Source organism: Rattus norvegicus, chromosome 15 (genome assembly GCF_021556685.1).
Source record: "Rattus norvegicus strain SHRSP/BbbUtx chromosome 15, alternate assembly SHRSP_T2T, whole genome shotgun sequence".
Taxonomy (NCBI): Eukaryota; Metazoa; Chordata; class Mammalia; order Rodentia; family Muridae; genus Rattus; species Rattus norvegicus.
The window spans coordinates 24234784-24252015 of record NC_141548.1 but is presented as its reverse complement, the minus strand read 5'-3'; the positions used below and the strand labels follow the sequence as shown (position 1 = coordinate 24252015).

The 17232-nt window shown below is 47.0% G+C and overlaps 1 protein-coding gene across 12 annotated transcripts in view; it reads right to left on the bottom strand.

Moving 5' to 3' along the window:
• Samd4a (sterile alpha motif domain containing 4A) overlaps positions 1-17232 on the bottom strand; it is a 217594-nt gene that overhangs the window by 74014 nt on the left and 126348 nt on the right. For 6 of the 12 annotated variants that reach the window (XM_087585546.1, XM_087585550.1, XM_087585547.1 and 3 more), the window contains one exon: positions 15125-15643. In XM_087585546.1, the coding sequence (XP_087441672.1) occupies positions 15125-15643 (519 nt within the window). The remainder of the gene's footprint in view (positions 1-15124; positions 15644-17232) is intronic. The other 6 variants (XM_087585548.1, XM_087585552.1, XM_087585549.1 and 3 more) reach the window with 1 other exon arrangement.

The window sequence follows — 17232 nt, the reverse complement described above, 5'->3', positions numbered from 1 at the left end:
CATTATAATCTCAAAAATAAAAGAAAGAGGAAGGGAATGTAAACGATACCGAGACAGATGAAAAGGTGGAATCATTATAACCGTTCATCCAATTAGGAGACCAAAGCTACCGGGGAAGAATCTGCAGTTACTGTAGTTGTATCATTATAATGACTCCATATTTCAGATGCACTCAAAAGAAACTCCTTATGTGCACAAGTGCACAAATGCACACACACACGAGAGAGAGAGAGAGAGAGAGAGAGAGAGAGAGAGAGAGAGAGAGAGAGACTAATTACAAGCTCTAATCGAGAGGATAGACCAAATTTTGGGGTGTGGGGTTGTGTGTATTGCTCATTAAACAACTGAGTAACAGGACCCCCCACAGCTATATATGTTTTGACTTGAAGAAGAGGGGTGGAAGATCGACTCCCCCACAGGCTCATGTCCTGAACATGCTTGGTTTCTAGCTTGTAGTGCTGTTGTGAGGGCTGTGGTGGCCTAGGCCATGGGGTCCATCTGCAGGGAGGAAGCCGTCAGGGGTGAGAGGGTGAAGGTCAGAGCCAGGCTTTGCTACTGTCCTGTTCTCTTCTTGGTCCTCATGGTATGAGCAAGACACCATCACATGATCCCATCATTCCTCCCCTCTGCCCTACCAGGATGGACTCCACCTTCTGAAACCATGAGACCCCCAATTCCCTTCTCCCTTATGTTTCTTCTGTCAGGGCTTTTATCACACAGAGCAGAAAAGTAATAAAATTCAATAGAAGACTATGGGGCTCTGGGCCCTAGAGTTGACTTAGTGAAAGGATGGAATTCAATTATCAGCATCTACGTGATGAGTCACAACCATCTGTAACACCAGTTCCTGAGGATCTCACACCCTCTTCTGGCCTCTGTGGGCACCAATCATGCAGGCAAAACACCCATACATACAAGGTAAGATGACTTTTGAAAATTCAGTGATGATGAAAGGGTGTATAGATACTCAAGTTTTAAGTTAAAGTGCTTACGGTCTCATTCCTTATTATTCGATGATTTAAATGGCTATTAGCACGAGAACATCAATTTCCTATCCTGAGCAGGTCAACTGAGAGGTCTTCTGATAAAATTGATCCCCATTTTTATAGATGAATAAAGGTGATTTAATAGTCAAGTAACTTATCCATGGCTGTACCCCTATCTATTGATCAAACGCCTTGTGGGTGCTGGGGAGGTGGTTCCGTCCCTGAGAGCACTGGCTGCTTTTCCAGAGAATGGAGGTTCAAACCCCAGCATATACATGACAGCCAACATCTCTCTGTAACTCCAGTTCTGAGGGATCCTACGCCCTCTCCTGGCCCATATGTGGTGCACAAACACACACGCAGGAGGAACACCTACATAAGTAAATTAAAGAAACCTAAAAAAAACAATAAAATAACACAAATCCCTCTGGTGTTTATATTAAATTTGACTATCCAAGATGGCACACACAGCCTTATAGTTCCCTTTATGTGACACCGTGTGAGGCTTGTCTCACAACATCTTCAGGGACTAGTGGTGCCCTCTAGTGTAGCATGGGACCCTTAGGGCCACACAGGGGGCCTTTAGGTCACTTGAGATCGATTAGGGAGGTTTTCACGAAGACCTCAGTAGTTCCCATGGAGGCTTGTCACAGAAACCCGAGCCTGGCCCAGTTCCTCCCCTTCCTGTCTCCCATGTGATCACTTGCACACACAGTCTTGAGACTGCCCTCGCCATGATGTGGGCCAGCCAAGTGGATCTTCCCAGAACCGAGCCCATGCAGGTGCCAAGCCCTTGAGCTTCCCGAACTGGGCGTTGAGTGAACGTCTTTGGTAAACGGAGCCCGTCTCACATATTTTCATTGGTAACGAAGAGCTCATCGGTATCAGTGTCTTACTAAGTGAATCAGGTGACTGACTGCAGAGAGCAGTCTGTTCCGACTCCCGTAGGTATGCAAAGGTGGGATAGCTCAGTGGGTAGAAGCCTTTGCATTTAGGCCTCATGTTCTGAGTTTGATCCCTGAATCCCACAAACCATCTGGAAAGAATTGTCTCCAGAGGTTTATTTCCTGACCTGTACCCATACATGTCACAAATAAAATGTTTAGGGCTGGAGAGATGGCTCAGCGGTTAAGAGCACTGACCGCTCTTCCAGAGGTCCTGAGTTCAAATCCCAGCAACCACATGGTGGCTCACAACCATCTGTAATGAGATCTGATGCCCTCTTCTGGTGTGTCTGAAGACAGCTACAGTGTACTCACATACATTAAATAAATAAATTAAAAAAAATGTTTAGTTCTATGTGGTTCTTGCCGTTCTGTTCCCTAGCTAGAGGGATGGAATTTAAGAAAATGGTCCGGTCTGAACACTTGGGACCCATCAACCTGTGAGAGTCCTATTATCTTGCTTATTCTTTAAGCAAAAAATGAGGATTATTATTTATCTTCTTGGAGTCTCACTGTGTGTCCTTGGCCGGGCTTAAGCTCAAGCTTCTTCTGCTTCTCATTTCCATGCTTCCTTATTTCATGGCCTTCTCTTTATTGACTAAAATGTTACATTGCCTGATGCTTCATTGTACCTAACAGAATAGCAGGGTCCAGCCAGGAGTGGCAGAGGCAGGAGCTCTGAGTTCAAGGCTAGCCTCGTCTACAAAACAAGTTCAAGGCCAACCAGAACTATCTCAAAAAAACAAAACAAACAAAAAACAAACAAACAAAACAAACAAAAAACAAAAAACAAAATGCAGAACACAACAGAGCACAGCAAAAGCCTGGGCCTGTAGGCACCATCTTGTACCCTCTGAATGGGGAGACTGAGGCAGACGAGTCCCTGGGGATTGCTGGTGAACCAGCCTAACTTCCTGATGAGCCCCAGGCCAGGGATACGCACTTTCCAACCCCAAAGTGGATGGCACCTGAGAAAAGATAACTAAGGTGTCCTCTGTCCTCCAAAGCCTTGTGTGCACCCACCAAATGTGTGCATTCGCCCCTCCCTCTCTGTTTCTATCTGTCTGTCTCTCGGATTCACATTCATCTGGCACCTAAAACCATTACATTTGGAAGTTTAATCTCGTTGACATCAAAGCTAGCAGAGTTATGGAGAAGTTACATTCACGATACATCTTTCTCCAGCATAGCCTGATGTCCCCCACCCTGACCCCTGAGACCTAACCAAAACAAACAAACAAACAAACAAAAAGCAAATGCAAATTTAAATGGTTTCCATCTGTGGGTGTGGCAGCTGGTGGTGGAATGGGATAAGTTGGAACCTTATAAGATGATATGACTCAAAATGAATCTAAAGATGCCCTCTGAGTCCGCCTATCTCTTCAGGGCCTAACACAAGGCACTGACTGCAGCCAGAACCCATCCTATTTTTAAAGTGTCGGTAGGAGATGGGAACATGCCTATCTTCCTTCGTGGCTCATCTAGCGTTTAATAATCCTTGCTGTCATTAAAGTCTAAAATAATCCTCCCAGATGAGAACGAATGGCTCACCCTCATGACCTAAGGTGTGTGGCAGCCACAGAGGTCTTGGTCTCATCGAGGGCAGCAAGATCTCTGATGCTGGAGCCATTAGCAGCCTTCTTGCTTACTAAGGTGTTTTTCTGATTGTTACTCCCAGAAAACAAACGCTAAGCATCCTGCAGGAAAACGGGGCTGGGTAAAACTTTTGGACTCTAGCAAAGGAGAGATTTGTCAATGGCGATACTGGTCCTCTGAGAGACCTCCCCAGCCATCTTTATAATGCACCGTGTGTGTTGGGAAGGCCAATGCTGTACTAAAAAAAAAGTTCCCCCAAAGGGGAAGGAGGCTACAGCTAAAAATACATCATGGCAGCTGTTGCAAATGCCTCTCACAGGAAGCACACCAACTATTTCCTTAGCTACCTCTTTGAAGAGCAAATAAGGGGTTAAGGAAATTGTGGAATTTTTCAGTAATGCTAAGCTGGTTAGATTTAGGGGAACATTTTTCCATGGGCAAAAAAAACCCCATCCGTTGGTAAAAGACAAAAAAATATTAATAATATAAGAATGTATAAGGATAAGGGTCCTCCAAATTTTCTAGTGGCCCAGAAGACTAAGGGTGAAGACAGCCCAGGGACCAAAGGTGAGCCGGGTCTTGGCCTCAGTTTCAGGCTCGCCTGGGCTGTTTCTGCAGTGTGATCTCTCCACCTTCCTTCTGACGTGCTCTCATAGGCTCAGTGGAATAAGCCCCAAATGTCTTGTAGATCTGGAGGAAAGTATAGATGGCAGGATTTGGGAAAGGAATGGCTTTGTGAGGTAAGAGTTAATCAATCCTGAGAGCCTGCCCTGCTGCCTGCTGGTCAGACTCTAACAGAGGGATTTTTCCTCTTATGCTTTTGGGGCTTCCAATGAGCCTTGCTCCCAGCCAGTATCTCATCTACAACCAGTGTTTTATTTGAAGTGATGATTCCACACAACTTGGCAGCCACAGATGGAAGGGCTTCCTCCATCATCCTGGAAGGCAAACAAACAAACAAACAAACAAACAAACAAACAAACAAACCAACCAAGAACCACCACTCCCCTCACCCACGAGCAAGAGAACACAGGTGCCGTCTCTCCCAAGTCAGGTTCCTTATCTTTTTCTTTTGTTTCCTTGAAACAAAGTTTCACTAGGTAGTCCAGGCTGGCCTCCAGCTCACAACGTAGCTGAGGCAAGCCTCAAACTCATTTTCTTGCTTCTCCATCCAAAGTGCTGGCACTGCGGTGGGTAACCTGATTGATTGGTTCACGTCTTTAAAATATCAAGTTTGAAATAATTACGGACTTATAAGACATTGCAAAAAATGTAACAGCCAGTTCTTATGGACCTATTACTCAACTTCCCCTAAGTGACATACCATACCCACGCCATATTATCAAAACCTTTAAACTGACATTAACACAAGCCAACTAAGGAACCCAGCCAGATAGCAGCACGCCTTGGTCCGATCTTGGCAATTCTTATGTACATATTTTTCAGTATGAATTTGTGTAGCCGATGGTTTCGGATTACACCCATCAATTCACACCACTAACCCCATCTCTAGTCAAGATCACACTGCGCTTTTAAGAAGTCTTTGGTACTGAAACCAACTTGTTAACGTAAGTCACACACACACACACACACACACACACACACACACACACACACACACACACAAGAGTGAAAATGAAGGTCCCTGAGAGGACCTGTATGATCATTGCTAAATATTTAGTGAATCCCGACAGACACACTCTTGTTCAGTTTGGGAATTCATTACTGTTGTGAACATCTGCCTGGTGAGCCCAGGAATTTATTAAGTCCCCACCATTCAGCAAACAACTCAGCCGAGATGGGCACACGCCGTGTCTTATTGAGTTATAGTGGCTGCCTAGCCGGGGCATACAGAGGAGGAGGAGGACTCAGAGGCCACATCTGGGCTTACTGAGAGGGGGACATTCTCTAACTGAGATGCTCTGCCCCAGGAGAGTGGCGGCCTGATACAAAACAGAAACTTTCCATCTTTAAAATTCCTGAGACATTTTGAGCTGCACAGTGTTCTGGAGGCTGGGAAAGCAAGATAAAGAAACATAGAGGGTGTGGTGGCTCACTCCTTTAATCCCAAGCCCTTAGCAGGCAATGGCAGGTGGATCTCTGTGAGTTCAAGGCCAGCCTGGTCTACAAAGTGAGTCCAGGACAGCCAGGACTACAACAGAGAAACCCTGTCTGGAAAAACAAAATGAAACCAACCAAACAAAAACCAGTCCTTGTTCCTAGGAGATCCTGAGAGTTTGTAATTGGGAGGGGGAGGTGAGCATGCTGACTGAAGACTGTGAGCCAAGATGCTAAGAGCTCATGGTAAGGTACAGTAGGGCCCAACGAGGGAGCAGTCCCTCAACTTTGGGGATTCGACAAAGACCAGCAGTTTTGGTGGGGTCTTATACCTGTGGACTGACAAGGCTCAAGTGTGGCTGGTCCAGGATGTAGGACAAACCAGTGCCTATTGGTGTTGGTTATTCAGTCAAGCGCAGAAGATGAGGGTTAGACAGAGAGAGAGAGAGAGAGAGAGAGAGAGAGAGAGAGAGAGAGAGAGAGAGAGAGAGAGAGAGAGACAGAGACAGAGACAGAGACAGAGACAGAGACAGACAGACAGAGAAAGACTCTGGAACCTCCCCACTTGGGTTGAAACCCTAGCTAACTTAGTCTGTGCCATTCATTAAGTTATTTAACCCCTTTTTACCTTTTCCCTACTCTGTCTAATGAGCAGAACCAACATGTCCACATTATAGACTTGGGAGGATCACAAATGAATTAACATTTGTGAAGAGTTTTAAGTAGTAAATGCAATGTTGTTATAAATTTGTGTGTGTGTGTGTGTGTGTGTGTGTGTGTGTGTGTTGGGTGCCAATGAATTATTCCAATGTATCCTATCAACCAGGAAAACATGAATTAGGATTAATAAAACAAATCATAACAATTTAAACCAGACTATGAATCTGTGGATGTGGGGAGGTGACCAAATGGGGCCAGTAGTTCATTTTAATGTGTAGACTTCCTGTGTTCCTGGCTCATGCTGGGCTAGCAAGACCAGCAAGCTTCCAAAACTAAATGTAAAGAACGTCAAAAGGAGCGGTGGTGCCACATACCTTCTATCCCAGCACTAGGGAGGCAGACACAGGCAAATCTCTGTGAGTCCTGGGTCAGCTTGGTTCCAGGCCAGATAGAGTTACACAGTGAGACCCTGTCTCAAAACAAAAAAGCATCAAACACCACAAAGCCCCAGCGAAGCTAGTCCTAGATATGCCTGGTGACCCACGCCTGTAATCCCAGGGATCAGGCAGGAACATCGCAAGTTCAAATGCAGCCTGGGCGACTTAGGAGACTCCATCTCAAAACCGAGGTAAAGAAAGAGGCAGGCATGAAGTTGAGTGCTGACACAAGGCCTGAGGTTCAGTCACCGGCCCTTCCTTCCCACACACAGGAATCAAGTACCACTGTAATGTGAACAGAACAATTCCACGCCGTTTGTAGTTTTGTTGCTGGTTTGTTTGCTTGTTTAAGCCAGGTCTAAGTTGACCAGCCAAAAGTAGAAACCGATCAGACAGTCTGGGGCAAGCAAGGCTAACATCGACCTGCACCTAAGCCAGGAAATGCTCATCCTTGTCCTGAGAAGCTTACCTTTCCTACAGCAGACCACAGATAGGAAGCAGACGGGGATACTAAGCCAGGCTCTCAGCTCCTTAGACTCTGTCTCCCTCGGTGGATGAAACAAAGTTGACTAAACCTTGTGCCAGATTGTGACAACGAATACTTTGTACGTTTTTGGTCCCAGGCAACTCCCCGCCCCCAGTAAAATGACCTGCACGTTCTGTTTTGTTTCCAGAGACAGGGTTTCCTGGACCTGGATTTCACTCTGCAGAGCAGGCTGGCCTCGAACTCATAGCCCTGCCTGCCTCTGCCTTGCAAGGACTGGGATTAGAGGCATGCATTGCCACCCCCTGGCCGGCTCAGATTCGTACTTAGTCATCAAGCTGAACGGCCTGACAGCAAGCTATGACACATCACTTTCTTAGGGAGGGAAAATCCCCAGGTCAAATCCCTGAGATCTCATTTGACTCAGCATCTGCCCCTGGATAGGAGGAACCAGGTGGAATGGGACTTAGCTTGGGGCCACTATTTCTGACCTTATCCTGTTCTTTTCCTTCAAAAACCTGAGTGGCTCGTCCAGCCATTTTTTTTTTTGGTTCTTTTTTTCGGAGCTGGGGACCGAACCCAGGGCCTTGCGCTTCCTAGGCAAGCGCTCTACCACTGAGCTAAATCCCCAACCCCTCGTCCAGCCATTTTTATACCCTCAGTAGACAACATTTTCCTCCATCTCCATGTTACAACCTCTTCTAAAAGCCATCGCCCACCCTAAGCCAAGCTTGGCTCTCGCTCCACATCCTATCTCTTGACAATCACTGGCTTAACCCTCAATGCTCATCATGTGCTAAGAGCTCTCGACTTATCCCTGTCATCCTTCCTTGATGACGAACTCTTGGTCCTAGCAATACACTAGACTCAGTTCATTATTCCTTTCTTTCTGAAGGGTCTTCTTCATTTGCCTGGTAAGGCATTCTAATTCTCTAACTGGGGAGCTTCCCAATGGATCCAATTGGGGTTTGTTTGTTTTTTTTTAACGAAGATTTATTTTTTATTATACAGTATTCTCCTACATGTCTGCCTATGTGCCAGAAGAGGGCATCAGATCTCATTACAGATGGTTGTGAGCCACCATGTGGTTGCTGGGAATTGAACTCAGGACCTCTGGAAGAGCAGCCAGTGTTCTTACCCTCTGAGTTATCTCTCCAGCCCCTCCTTTGCCTCTGTCCCTCTGGCCTCCAGGTTTAAGAGCCCAGGCTGTGACTCCCTGGATGTCTCCACCTTGCAATATCACTTAATCTTATTGCTTGAAAGGCTACCCAGTCACAAAGCCTCAGGTCCGTCCTCTTTCCCAAGCTGTGTGGTTTACACAGCTACATGTCCTGCCTCCTCCCTAACATCTCTTATTCTCCACCACCCTGGTCAGACTCACAAGCTCTGACACTGAGCTCAGCCTCTTACCCTAAAGCCCCTCTGCTCGACCGAGTCTGACTTACTCATCTCAACTGGAAGTGACCCCATCCTTCCAGGAGTGGCTCAGGCAAACCTCACTGGAGCTACCTTGGAGTCCTCTCTCTCATCCCCTTCACTAGTTGCAACGTGAATGAGAAATAACGAGGACTTTACTTCTGGAGTAGACGGATTGGTTGGTACACCAGTTGGTTTCACCCCTCTACTGTGACTATTACTGGTTCCAACCATCATGGTCTCTTGCCTGGGTGATGATGATGTCAGCCTCCAAAATGATCTCTCTGAATCCATATTTGCCCTGGTACAATCTATCTACAGATATAGCAGCCAATGAGTCCCTTTAGCCTGTGAGGCAGGTCAGGCCACTCATCTGCCAAAAATTCCCAGTGGTTTCCTGGTTTGCCTAGAGTCGAAGTCAAAGTCTTTGTCCCAGCAGGCCGTGCCCTCTGCTCAGTAATCCTAGCCTGTCTGCCTCGTGCTCCCTCAGGCAACAGCCTTCTTGCCTTGCAATGAATACATTGGTCATGAGGTCTAGGGATCTCTGTCCTAGCTTTTTGGTCTTTCCCTTGGATGTCTCACTACTTCCTGACCAGCATCAATTCCCAATAAGGCCTACCCTAACCAACTAACTTCATACCCAAATTGCTTTACCATCTGAGCCCACTTCTATGTAGTTGACTCTCCCGCCATATGACTTGCCAAGTTCTAATGAACCATATGCTTTACTTTCATACTCTAATTGATTGTGTGTGTGTGTGTGTGTGTGTGTGTGTGTGTGTATCTCCCCAGGCAAAAGTGAGTTGGGCTTCTCCAATGGTGTCCAAGATTCCTCAGGCAGCCTAGGTCCTACAGAAGCTTCAATAAAATTTTTCTACATGAATGACCAAATGAATCAATTAATAATGCTTATCCACACCAATACTGAATCCTAATCTAATGAGTTCTCCTAGGAACAAAGGTTTTCCTTTAAAACAATTTTCGTGTGTGTGTATGCTGAGAACGCTTCCCATCATCCCTTTCTCTTTCCCCCCTTCACTCACCCCCCACCCTGGACAGATTTCCTTCTACTTTGAAGTTTCATATATAACTGTATATGTATGAATGACTGAGGAAGGTTTCCTTGTGTACTGTCCACATTTTCCTCGGCCATTCTCCTGTTTCGGGGACACCTAAGTTCGTTCTATAACTTAGCTTCTGTAAATGGTGCCGTGACATTCCACAGTGGTTCAGCTGTGTTATGTGGAATAACGATTGTCCGGTTTGTTTAGTTAAGAACTTTTAAGTTATGTGCCCATGTGTGGGCATGTGCATACGAATGTGAGTGTTGAGAGAGGCCAGAAGAAGACACTGGATTCCCCTCATCCGGGAGGAGTTCCTGGCAGTTGTGAGCTGCCCCGTGGGGGTTCTCTGCAAGAGCAGCAAGTTCATGACTGCTGAGGCATCTCCCCAGCCCCTGTCATCAGCTTCCTGAGAAGCCTCCATGGTGGCTGCATTAGTTCACATGGTTTAGCCTACGTTGTGATCAGCTGTGGGTGACCACCCAGACCTTCCTTGGTGCCTTGTTCCTACTGTCATCCCAACGACGCTCGTGTGATTTAACAGCACAGGCTCTGAGATTCATTGACCACACCCACTGTTTGCTGTCTGCCTGTAAATGACCAATCCCTGCTCCTCTCTGCTCATACTCTGTCCAGCAGCTCTAGGCTTGCCGATCCCCCTTCAGTCTTTGTTCACTGCTGCCCCTCACTCTGTCCGTCCCTTCGTGAGCTGTCCTTTTCCTCTTCTGTCAACCTGTCTTCACACCCGCTGCTTCATCCTTTTGCTCAGAGTGGACATTCCTCCCTGAGCCCTCCTCCAGTTTTCCGCCCCGCTTCTCATTCCCTCTGCTCAAGCTTGACCCCGTCCACGCCCCCAGATCACGAGAATCTTTCCATTCCAGACATTCATAACCCTTACAGTGTACAGCCTACTGCAGTCTGAATGTGCTCCCCAAAGCTCATGAATGAGAAACCCGGTCCCAAGGCAACGGGGTTGAGCCGTGAGCCCCTGAGGAACTGAAAAGGTCACAGGGCTTTGCCATTATGAATGAATTAATGTTTGGTTACAAAAGCGGGCTCACTCCTCCTTTGCACACTCACAATTATCCTTCTTGCCATGAGACGCCATCTGCCATGTTACCATGCAGTAGAAGACACTCCCCAGAGGTGGCTCCTCTTTCTGAGCCTTCCCATCCCCTAGAACCACACGCCAAACCAACCTCTCTGGTGTGTACATTACCCAGCCCACGGTATTCTGTTATAGCTACACAAAACAGGCTGAGACAGCCGTCCATCCAAATAACGGAAACTACAAGCATTGCAACAGGAACTACCAATTGTGTTAGACTTTGCTTTTCCATAATTCAGAAACGTGCCATTCTTTGGAAAATAAGTCATACAGAAAGACATCTTTGATTTTTAATTATGACACTGTCATGGGTTCTCGCTTCCTGCAAGCAAGGAGCAAGGCCTTCTGCTAATGTTTCCCATAGATTCCAACAGCCTCAGCACAAAAAAGACAGAAAGTATCTGTACAGTGGCTAGAGGACTAGGAACCTGTACAGGGAAGAAACCACAAAGGCTGAGAGATTTCTTGAAGGTCTAATGACCTACAGGATATAAGAAAAAAGTCATGGACTCAGATTAAGTTGAAAACTAAAGTAAGAGAGCTGGAGAGATGGGTCATTGGTTAAGAGCACTTGTTGCTCTTCCAGAGAACCCAGGTTCATAGGCTCATAAGCATCTGTAACCCCAGTTCCAGGGTATCTGAAACCCTCTTCCGGCCTCCATGGATCCCAGGCATGCACATGGCACACAGATATACACGCAAGCCAAACACCCATACACACATAAAAATACACAAATCTTTAAAGTCTTTTACGTAAGGTTTTAAACAAAATTCTAAGGGCGTGGCTTTGCAATGAGTTACTCTGCACTGCCTGTCGTTAACGTGGCAGCAATCGCTGCTTAAGGTCTTAAAATATGCTATGTTGTGAGAGCTGCTGTTTCCCACTTTGAAAGAAGAAATGCAGCTCTTTAGCACAGTGGAAGAAACTGTGCCCACTTTCTACTTCGGGGGAGTAGCCAAGGTCATGGTGCAATTCCAGTCCCCTGGACTACACTTGGTCACCAACTTGCAGTGGCTGGGCTTAGCGATGTCTTAACTTTGAAGCTGTCTAAAAGCACATGTGCACAGCCTTCCATTTTCCGCCTTTAAATACTCAGTAAGCGATCGCCTTGTGTCAGATGATGTCCCCAGTGCACACTAATGTAAGTGTTCTGAACATATCTAAGGCAGGACAGGTCAAGTCACGATGCTCAGAAGGTTAGGTCTGTCAAGTGAAGTCTTGGCTTATGACATTTTTTTTCTTTTTTTCGGAGCTGGGGACAGAACCCAGGGCCTTGCGCTTCCTAGGCAAGCGCTCTACCACTGAGCTAAATCCCCAACCCCAGCTTATGACATTTTTAATGGGTTTATTGGGACAAAGGTCACTTGAGTCAATGAGCGCCTGTAGACTTAGACTTAGGGAAAGGTGTTTCTCTGTGAGGCATTCAGAACTGAAAGCAAGGCTACAGACTGTGGACATCACCATCAACCTAGCTCCTTTCTAGGTTCACCAGATTCCCAGGTATCCATCCAGCACATACTTCTGGTGCACTCTCTGTCACTCTGGCCAAGACATGGTCTTCCCACGGACTGAGAGAGGGGGCATCAGAATCTTCTCACTTTACAATTGGGAGCTTTGTTCAGAGGACTTAATGGCCTGAGCAAGTTGTAGATAGCAAATTTGAGGTCTAGTTTTAGACCTTGGAGGGCACTGAAACTCTAGTCTATGAGCTTTCTACTTTGTCAGGCTCCCTCTCAGGACTCAGTGTGTAATATATAGACTCATGACTAAACTAATGAGCTTGTGGTTTGGAAAAACACAACCGACCCACCATGGGCACAGTAAAATTCAAAGTTGATATGGTCTAAGTGCCTGGAGGGAATACTCTGTGGGATAGATCTGAGATCTTTCATATTTTCTCCTGATGTTCTTTTCTTTTTTTAAAGATTTATTATTTATCATATCTAAGTACACTGAAGCTGTCCTCAGACACACCAGAAGAGGGCATCGGATCTCATTACAGATGGTTGTGAGCCACCATGTGGTTGCTGGGATTTGAACTCAGGACCTCTGGAAGAGCAGTCAGTGCTCTTAACTGCTGAGCCCTCTCTCCAGCCCTCTGCTGATGTTCTAAAATTCTTGTCTTCTTCTAGATATGTGCTATGTCATCATCTGGCTAAGCCTCCAAGTCCTTTGCAGCTCAAGTACACAAGGCTTCCCACATCAAGACAGTCATGGCAGCCATCTATAATGCCTTCCCTGTTAGTCTGCGCAGTCACTGAGCGAGGGAGTGGGATTACCAACTCCAATCCGCTGAGCATGTTCAACGTGTCAAGGTTGTAAGACCTGACCCTGAGTAGGTCAATCTGCAAAAGGGAATGTGCGAGGGTCTGAGACTGAGTTCAGGGTGAATGGCACAGACTATACAAGCAGATAAAGACGATGACGGGTTGCTTGAGGCCGTCAAGGCCTTTTGTGACCATAACTGGACCCTGTCACTCACCCAGAAAACCCAGGCTAACAGACCTTCCCATCAGCTGTAGTCTCAGCCATTCTTTGGTACACAGAGGCTGGTCGAAGTTGTTCTTGCTGGATCACCGGTCTGTAAAGGACACTAAGAGATTCCTAAGTCCCTCCCATCTCACAACTGTTCAAGTTACTTATAGATAAAAGTTAAAAAAAAAAAAAACAAAGAATGACTTAGATTGTGCTCCAAGAAGAGTATGGTCTTCTATGTTGAAATATTCTAGCAATGTGCTGTCGGACTAACGCAGCTATGATTTGTTCTTAGCTATTTGAAAAAGCTATTTTAAAAAGGTCTAGCAGCCAAAAGATTTGAGGAGAGGCCAAGGCATCCCTGCTCATTTTAAAGCTTCTCTTATCCCCCCTCCAATCTGTTTATGGTGCTGGGGTGCAGGTCTCACACATGCTAGGCCTCTCTACACCCTCAGCTCCTCTTCTGGTTTACCTGCGTGTTGGCAGGTACATTGGGTTCAATTGCAAAACTTTTCCCCTAAGAAAGCTTAGAGTTAGTTATCTTGGAAGTGCCACAACAGTCTCAGATATGTGCAAGCCAGCACTAGGGAAAGCTGTTCGATGGGAGTCACCCACCCCCAGCGCTGCTACATACAGGCACGAGTGAAGGTTGGCCACCTTGCTTGGCCTAAGTCAGATACCGTAGAAAGGACTCCAAGCCCTCATGCCCAGTATAGAGTGGTCAAAAGAGTGAGGAGGTTGTCATTTGCTCTCTCTTTCCACAGGGTATCTCCTGACCCTCTTTTCACAACATGTTAGACTGAGTGAGAAGAGACCCACAGCACTCACATTAGCTCACAGCACAAAGCAGGATTCTCAGTCAGCAAACCTGCTCCTCCTGCTGGGGGCCACCCAACCAACTGGGTTCAACCAGAAAATGCAAGAGGATAGTCCACGTGATTTTTTTTATATACATACAAAAAGAAAGAAGGAGGATGAGGAGAGAGTGAGGAGGAGGAGGAGGAGGAAGAGGAGGAAGAAGAGGGGGATGAGGATGAAGAGGAGGAGAAGGAAGAAGAGGAGGAGGAGGAGAAGCAGGAAGAGGGGGAGCAGGAGGAGGAGGAAGAGGAGGAGAAGCAGGAGGATGAGGAGGGAGTGAGGAGGAGGAGGAAGAAGAGGAGGAGGAGAAGCAGGAGGAGGAGCAGGAGGAGGAGGGAGTGAGGAGGAGAAGGAGGAGGAGGATGAGGAGGAAGGAGGAGGAGCAGGAGAGGAGGAAGAGGATGAGGAGGAAGAAGAAGAGGAGGATAGAACATGGAAGAGGGAGGAGGAAGGAGGAGGAGGAGTGGGAGGAGGGAGGAGGAGGAAGGAGGAGGAGGAGTGGGAGGAAGGAGGAGGAGGAGTGGGAGGAGGGAGGAGGAGGAGTGAGAGGAGGAGTGGGAAGAGGAGGGAGGAGGAGGAGTGAGAGGAGGAGTGGGAAGAGGAGGAGGACAGAGCATGAAGCCGTGAGGCTGAGCTGTCTGGTCTACCATGGGTTAACATCAGGTTCTGAGAAGCACACAGTAACTCAGTGTCTGCAAATCCCTGAGCCCCAGGGTGAAAGGCATTTTTATTTGTGGAAACAGAATGGTTCCTTCTTTCACCATTGACTCTCTCTCTTTCCTCTCATTTTTTTATTTTTGATCTGTCTAAACCTCAAATCTGGACCATCCATCATTTTAACCTGCCCAGAATTTTCATCTTTCCAGAGCCAAAGAGCGGCAAATACCGGGTCCAAAGAGCCCTCTCCCATAGCCGAGTGCCACCAGCCCTCCTTCTCCCAGGGTTACAAGGGTGCTCAGAGCAGACCATGTCAGCAGGACGTGCCACACACAGCAAATCACCAAACCAGAAATGCGTTAACGGGGTTCCAGGGGACTTACTCGTACTTGTGCTGGTTCCAATCGTGTTGATCGTGGCGGGGACAGACGAGGAAGAATACAGGGGCACGTGGCCGTTCTCACAGCCCAGGCTCTTGTCCTGCCAGTTGGAGGCGCTGATGCAAATCCCAGAATCCCGAGAGTTCTGCCAGCCATTGAGCTTGTCCTCAGAGTTCTGTCTTTGGTGATAGTAGTGGGTCTGTCCGTAATCCACAGAGTCCGAGCGGCCTCGGTTCTGACTACCGAAGCTGGTGGATGTGCGGTCCTCCAAGTGGTTCAGCCACATGGCTAGTGCACTGCGGTCTTCCAGGGAAGTGGCAGGGTGGATCAAAGCATAGGACAGCAGCTGCCTGCTCTCCTCAATGTGCTGGTTATGGTCGATAGAGTGTGCCAGGATCTTGGGCAGCAGTTTCATATACTCTACTTTCGCGTCGAGGTTTCCTGGCTTCAGCAAAGGCAGGTGAGTTAGCAGAAGGGAAATCACTTTATCCTTGGATTCCTGTTGCCATTGGTTAATGATTCCTGAAAGGGAAAGTACACATGACACATGAGCAAATACACCCACGGTCACACAAAACACCGCACTCTACGTTTCTGTGGCTCGGGGCCCCTGCTTCGGAACCCTGGCTGAATGTTTTCAGCTGCATACAATTCGGGTTCACTGGCTTAAAGGCTCGTAGGGGCCGGGGACTTCAATGAGGTACAGGTCAAGACTTCCTAGAGAGGGCAGCCGGGAGAATGCGTGATCCTTTGCACTGAATAAAATCTGACTATCACAGTGAGCACTGATTACAGGTGTTCTTGGTGTACGTGGAAGGTGGAGACAGAAGGCTCAGAAGTTCAAGGCCATCCACCACTACTTAGGAAGTCTGAGGCGGCATGAACTACATAAAACCTCCTCTCAGATCCTTAGAGCTGGAGACACGGCTCAGTGGTTGAGACCACTGGCTGCTTTCCCAGGGAGCCTGTACTTAATTCCCAGCACTCAGCTCACAGCTGCCAATAACTCCAGTCCCAGGGGACCTGACACTGTCCTCTCACTCTCTCAGGTACCATAAACACACATGGTGCCCAGACATACATGCAGGCACACACATATCCATAGAATAGACTCAATCTCCATTTTATAATAAAATATGGGATATTTTATTATGCATATGTATTATACATATAATATATTAATATATATAATAAAACATAAAATAAAAAATCTAAATCTTAAAACTAACAAATGCTTAACTGTCAAAGAGATGACTACTTGGGTCCAACCAACGAGAATCGACAGCCCCGTCTTCCTTCTTAGACAAGACTAGGCACAACCCTAGATAGACAGGGGCCGAGCGTGATAAAATTTGCATCAACTGAGGGTCCGCATGAAGGAATTCTTGGAGCGAAGCTGCCTCTCCACTCCAGACATCGACTGCAAGTGCTGGAGAAGGGATGTGTGTGAAGCTGGTTCAACTTCGTACACAGAAGAACATGTCAGGAAAAGGGACCCAACACCACGGTCCCCGAATCTTAGTGTTGAGAGCTGCAGCCTCCTTATAAGGAAATATCGGAGCAAAGGAGCCGTACAGCTCCAGGGACGCCCTGGAAGCCACACAATGGTAGGTTATTCATCTTTCTGCAAAGGTCTCTGTGTGCGGTTGTATTAACACTTCGTTTTTAATTTAAAAATTTTATTGGTTTTGATGTATGAGTGAATGTGGCACATGTGCATGTGTGTGTGCAAGGACAGCAGAGCACGCTGGATGCTATTCTAAGGAACGTCGCCTACATCTGTTTAGATGACGTCTCCCCAGAACTCAACCAGACTAGGCTGGCTGGCCAGTGAGCCCCAGGGATGCTCCTGCCTCTGCCTTGCAGGGCTGGAATTACAAGCATGAACCCCTATGCCTGGCATTTTACATGGGTTCTCATACTTAGGCATTTTAAGCATGTGCTTTGGTGTCACTAAGGACACTTACAATAGCATGTAATTGCCTGTAGAAAAGTAGTTCTCCACCAGTGGATCGAGACCCCTACGGGGGTTTTAACGACCCTTTCACAAGGGTTGCCCACAGCCACTGGAAAACACAGATGTCTACACTATTTTTCTTTCTTTTTTTTAA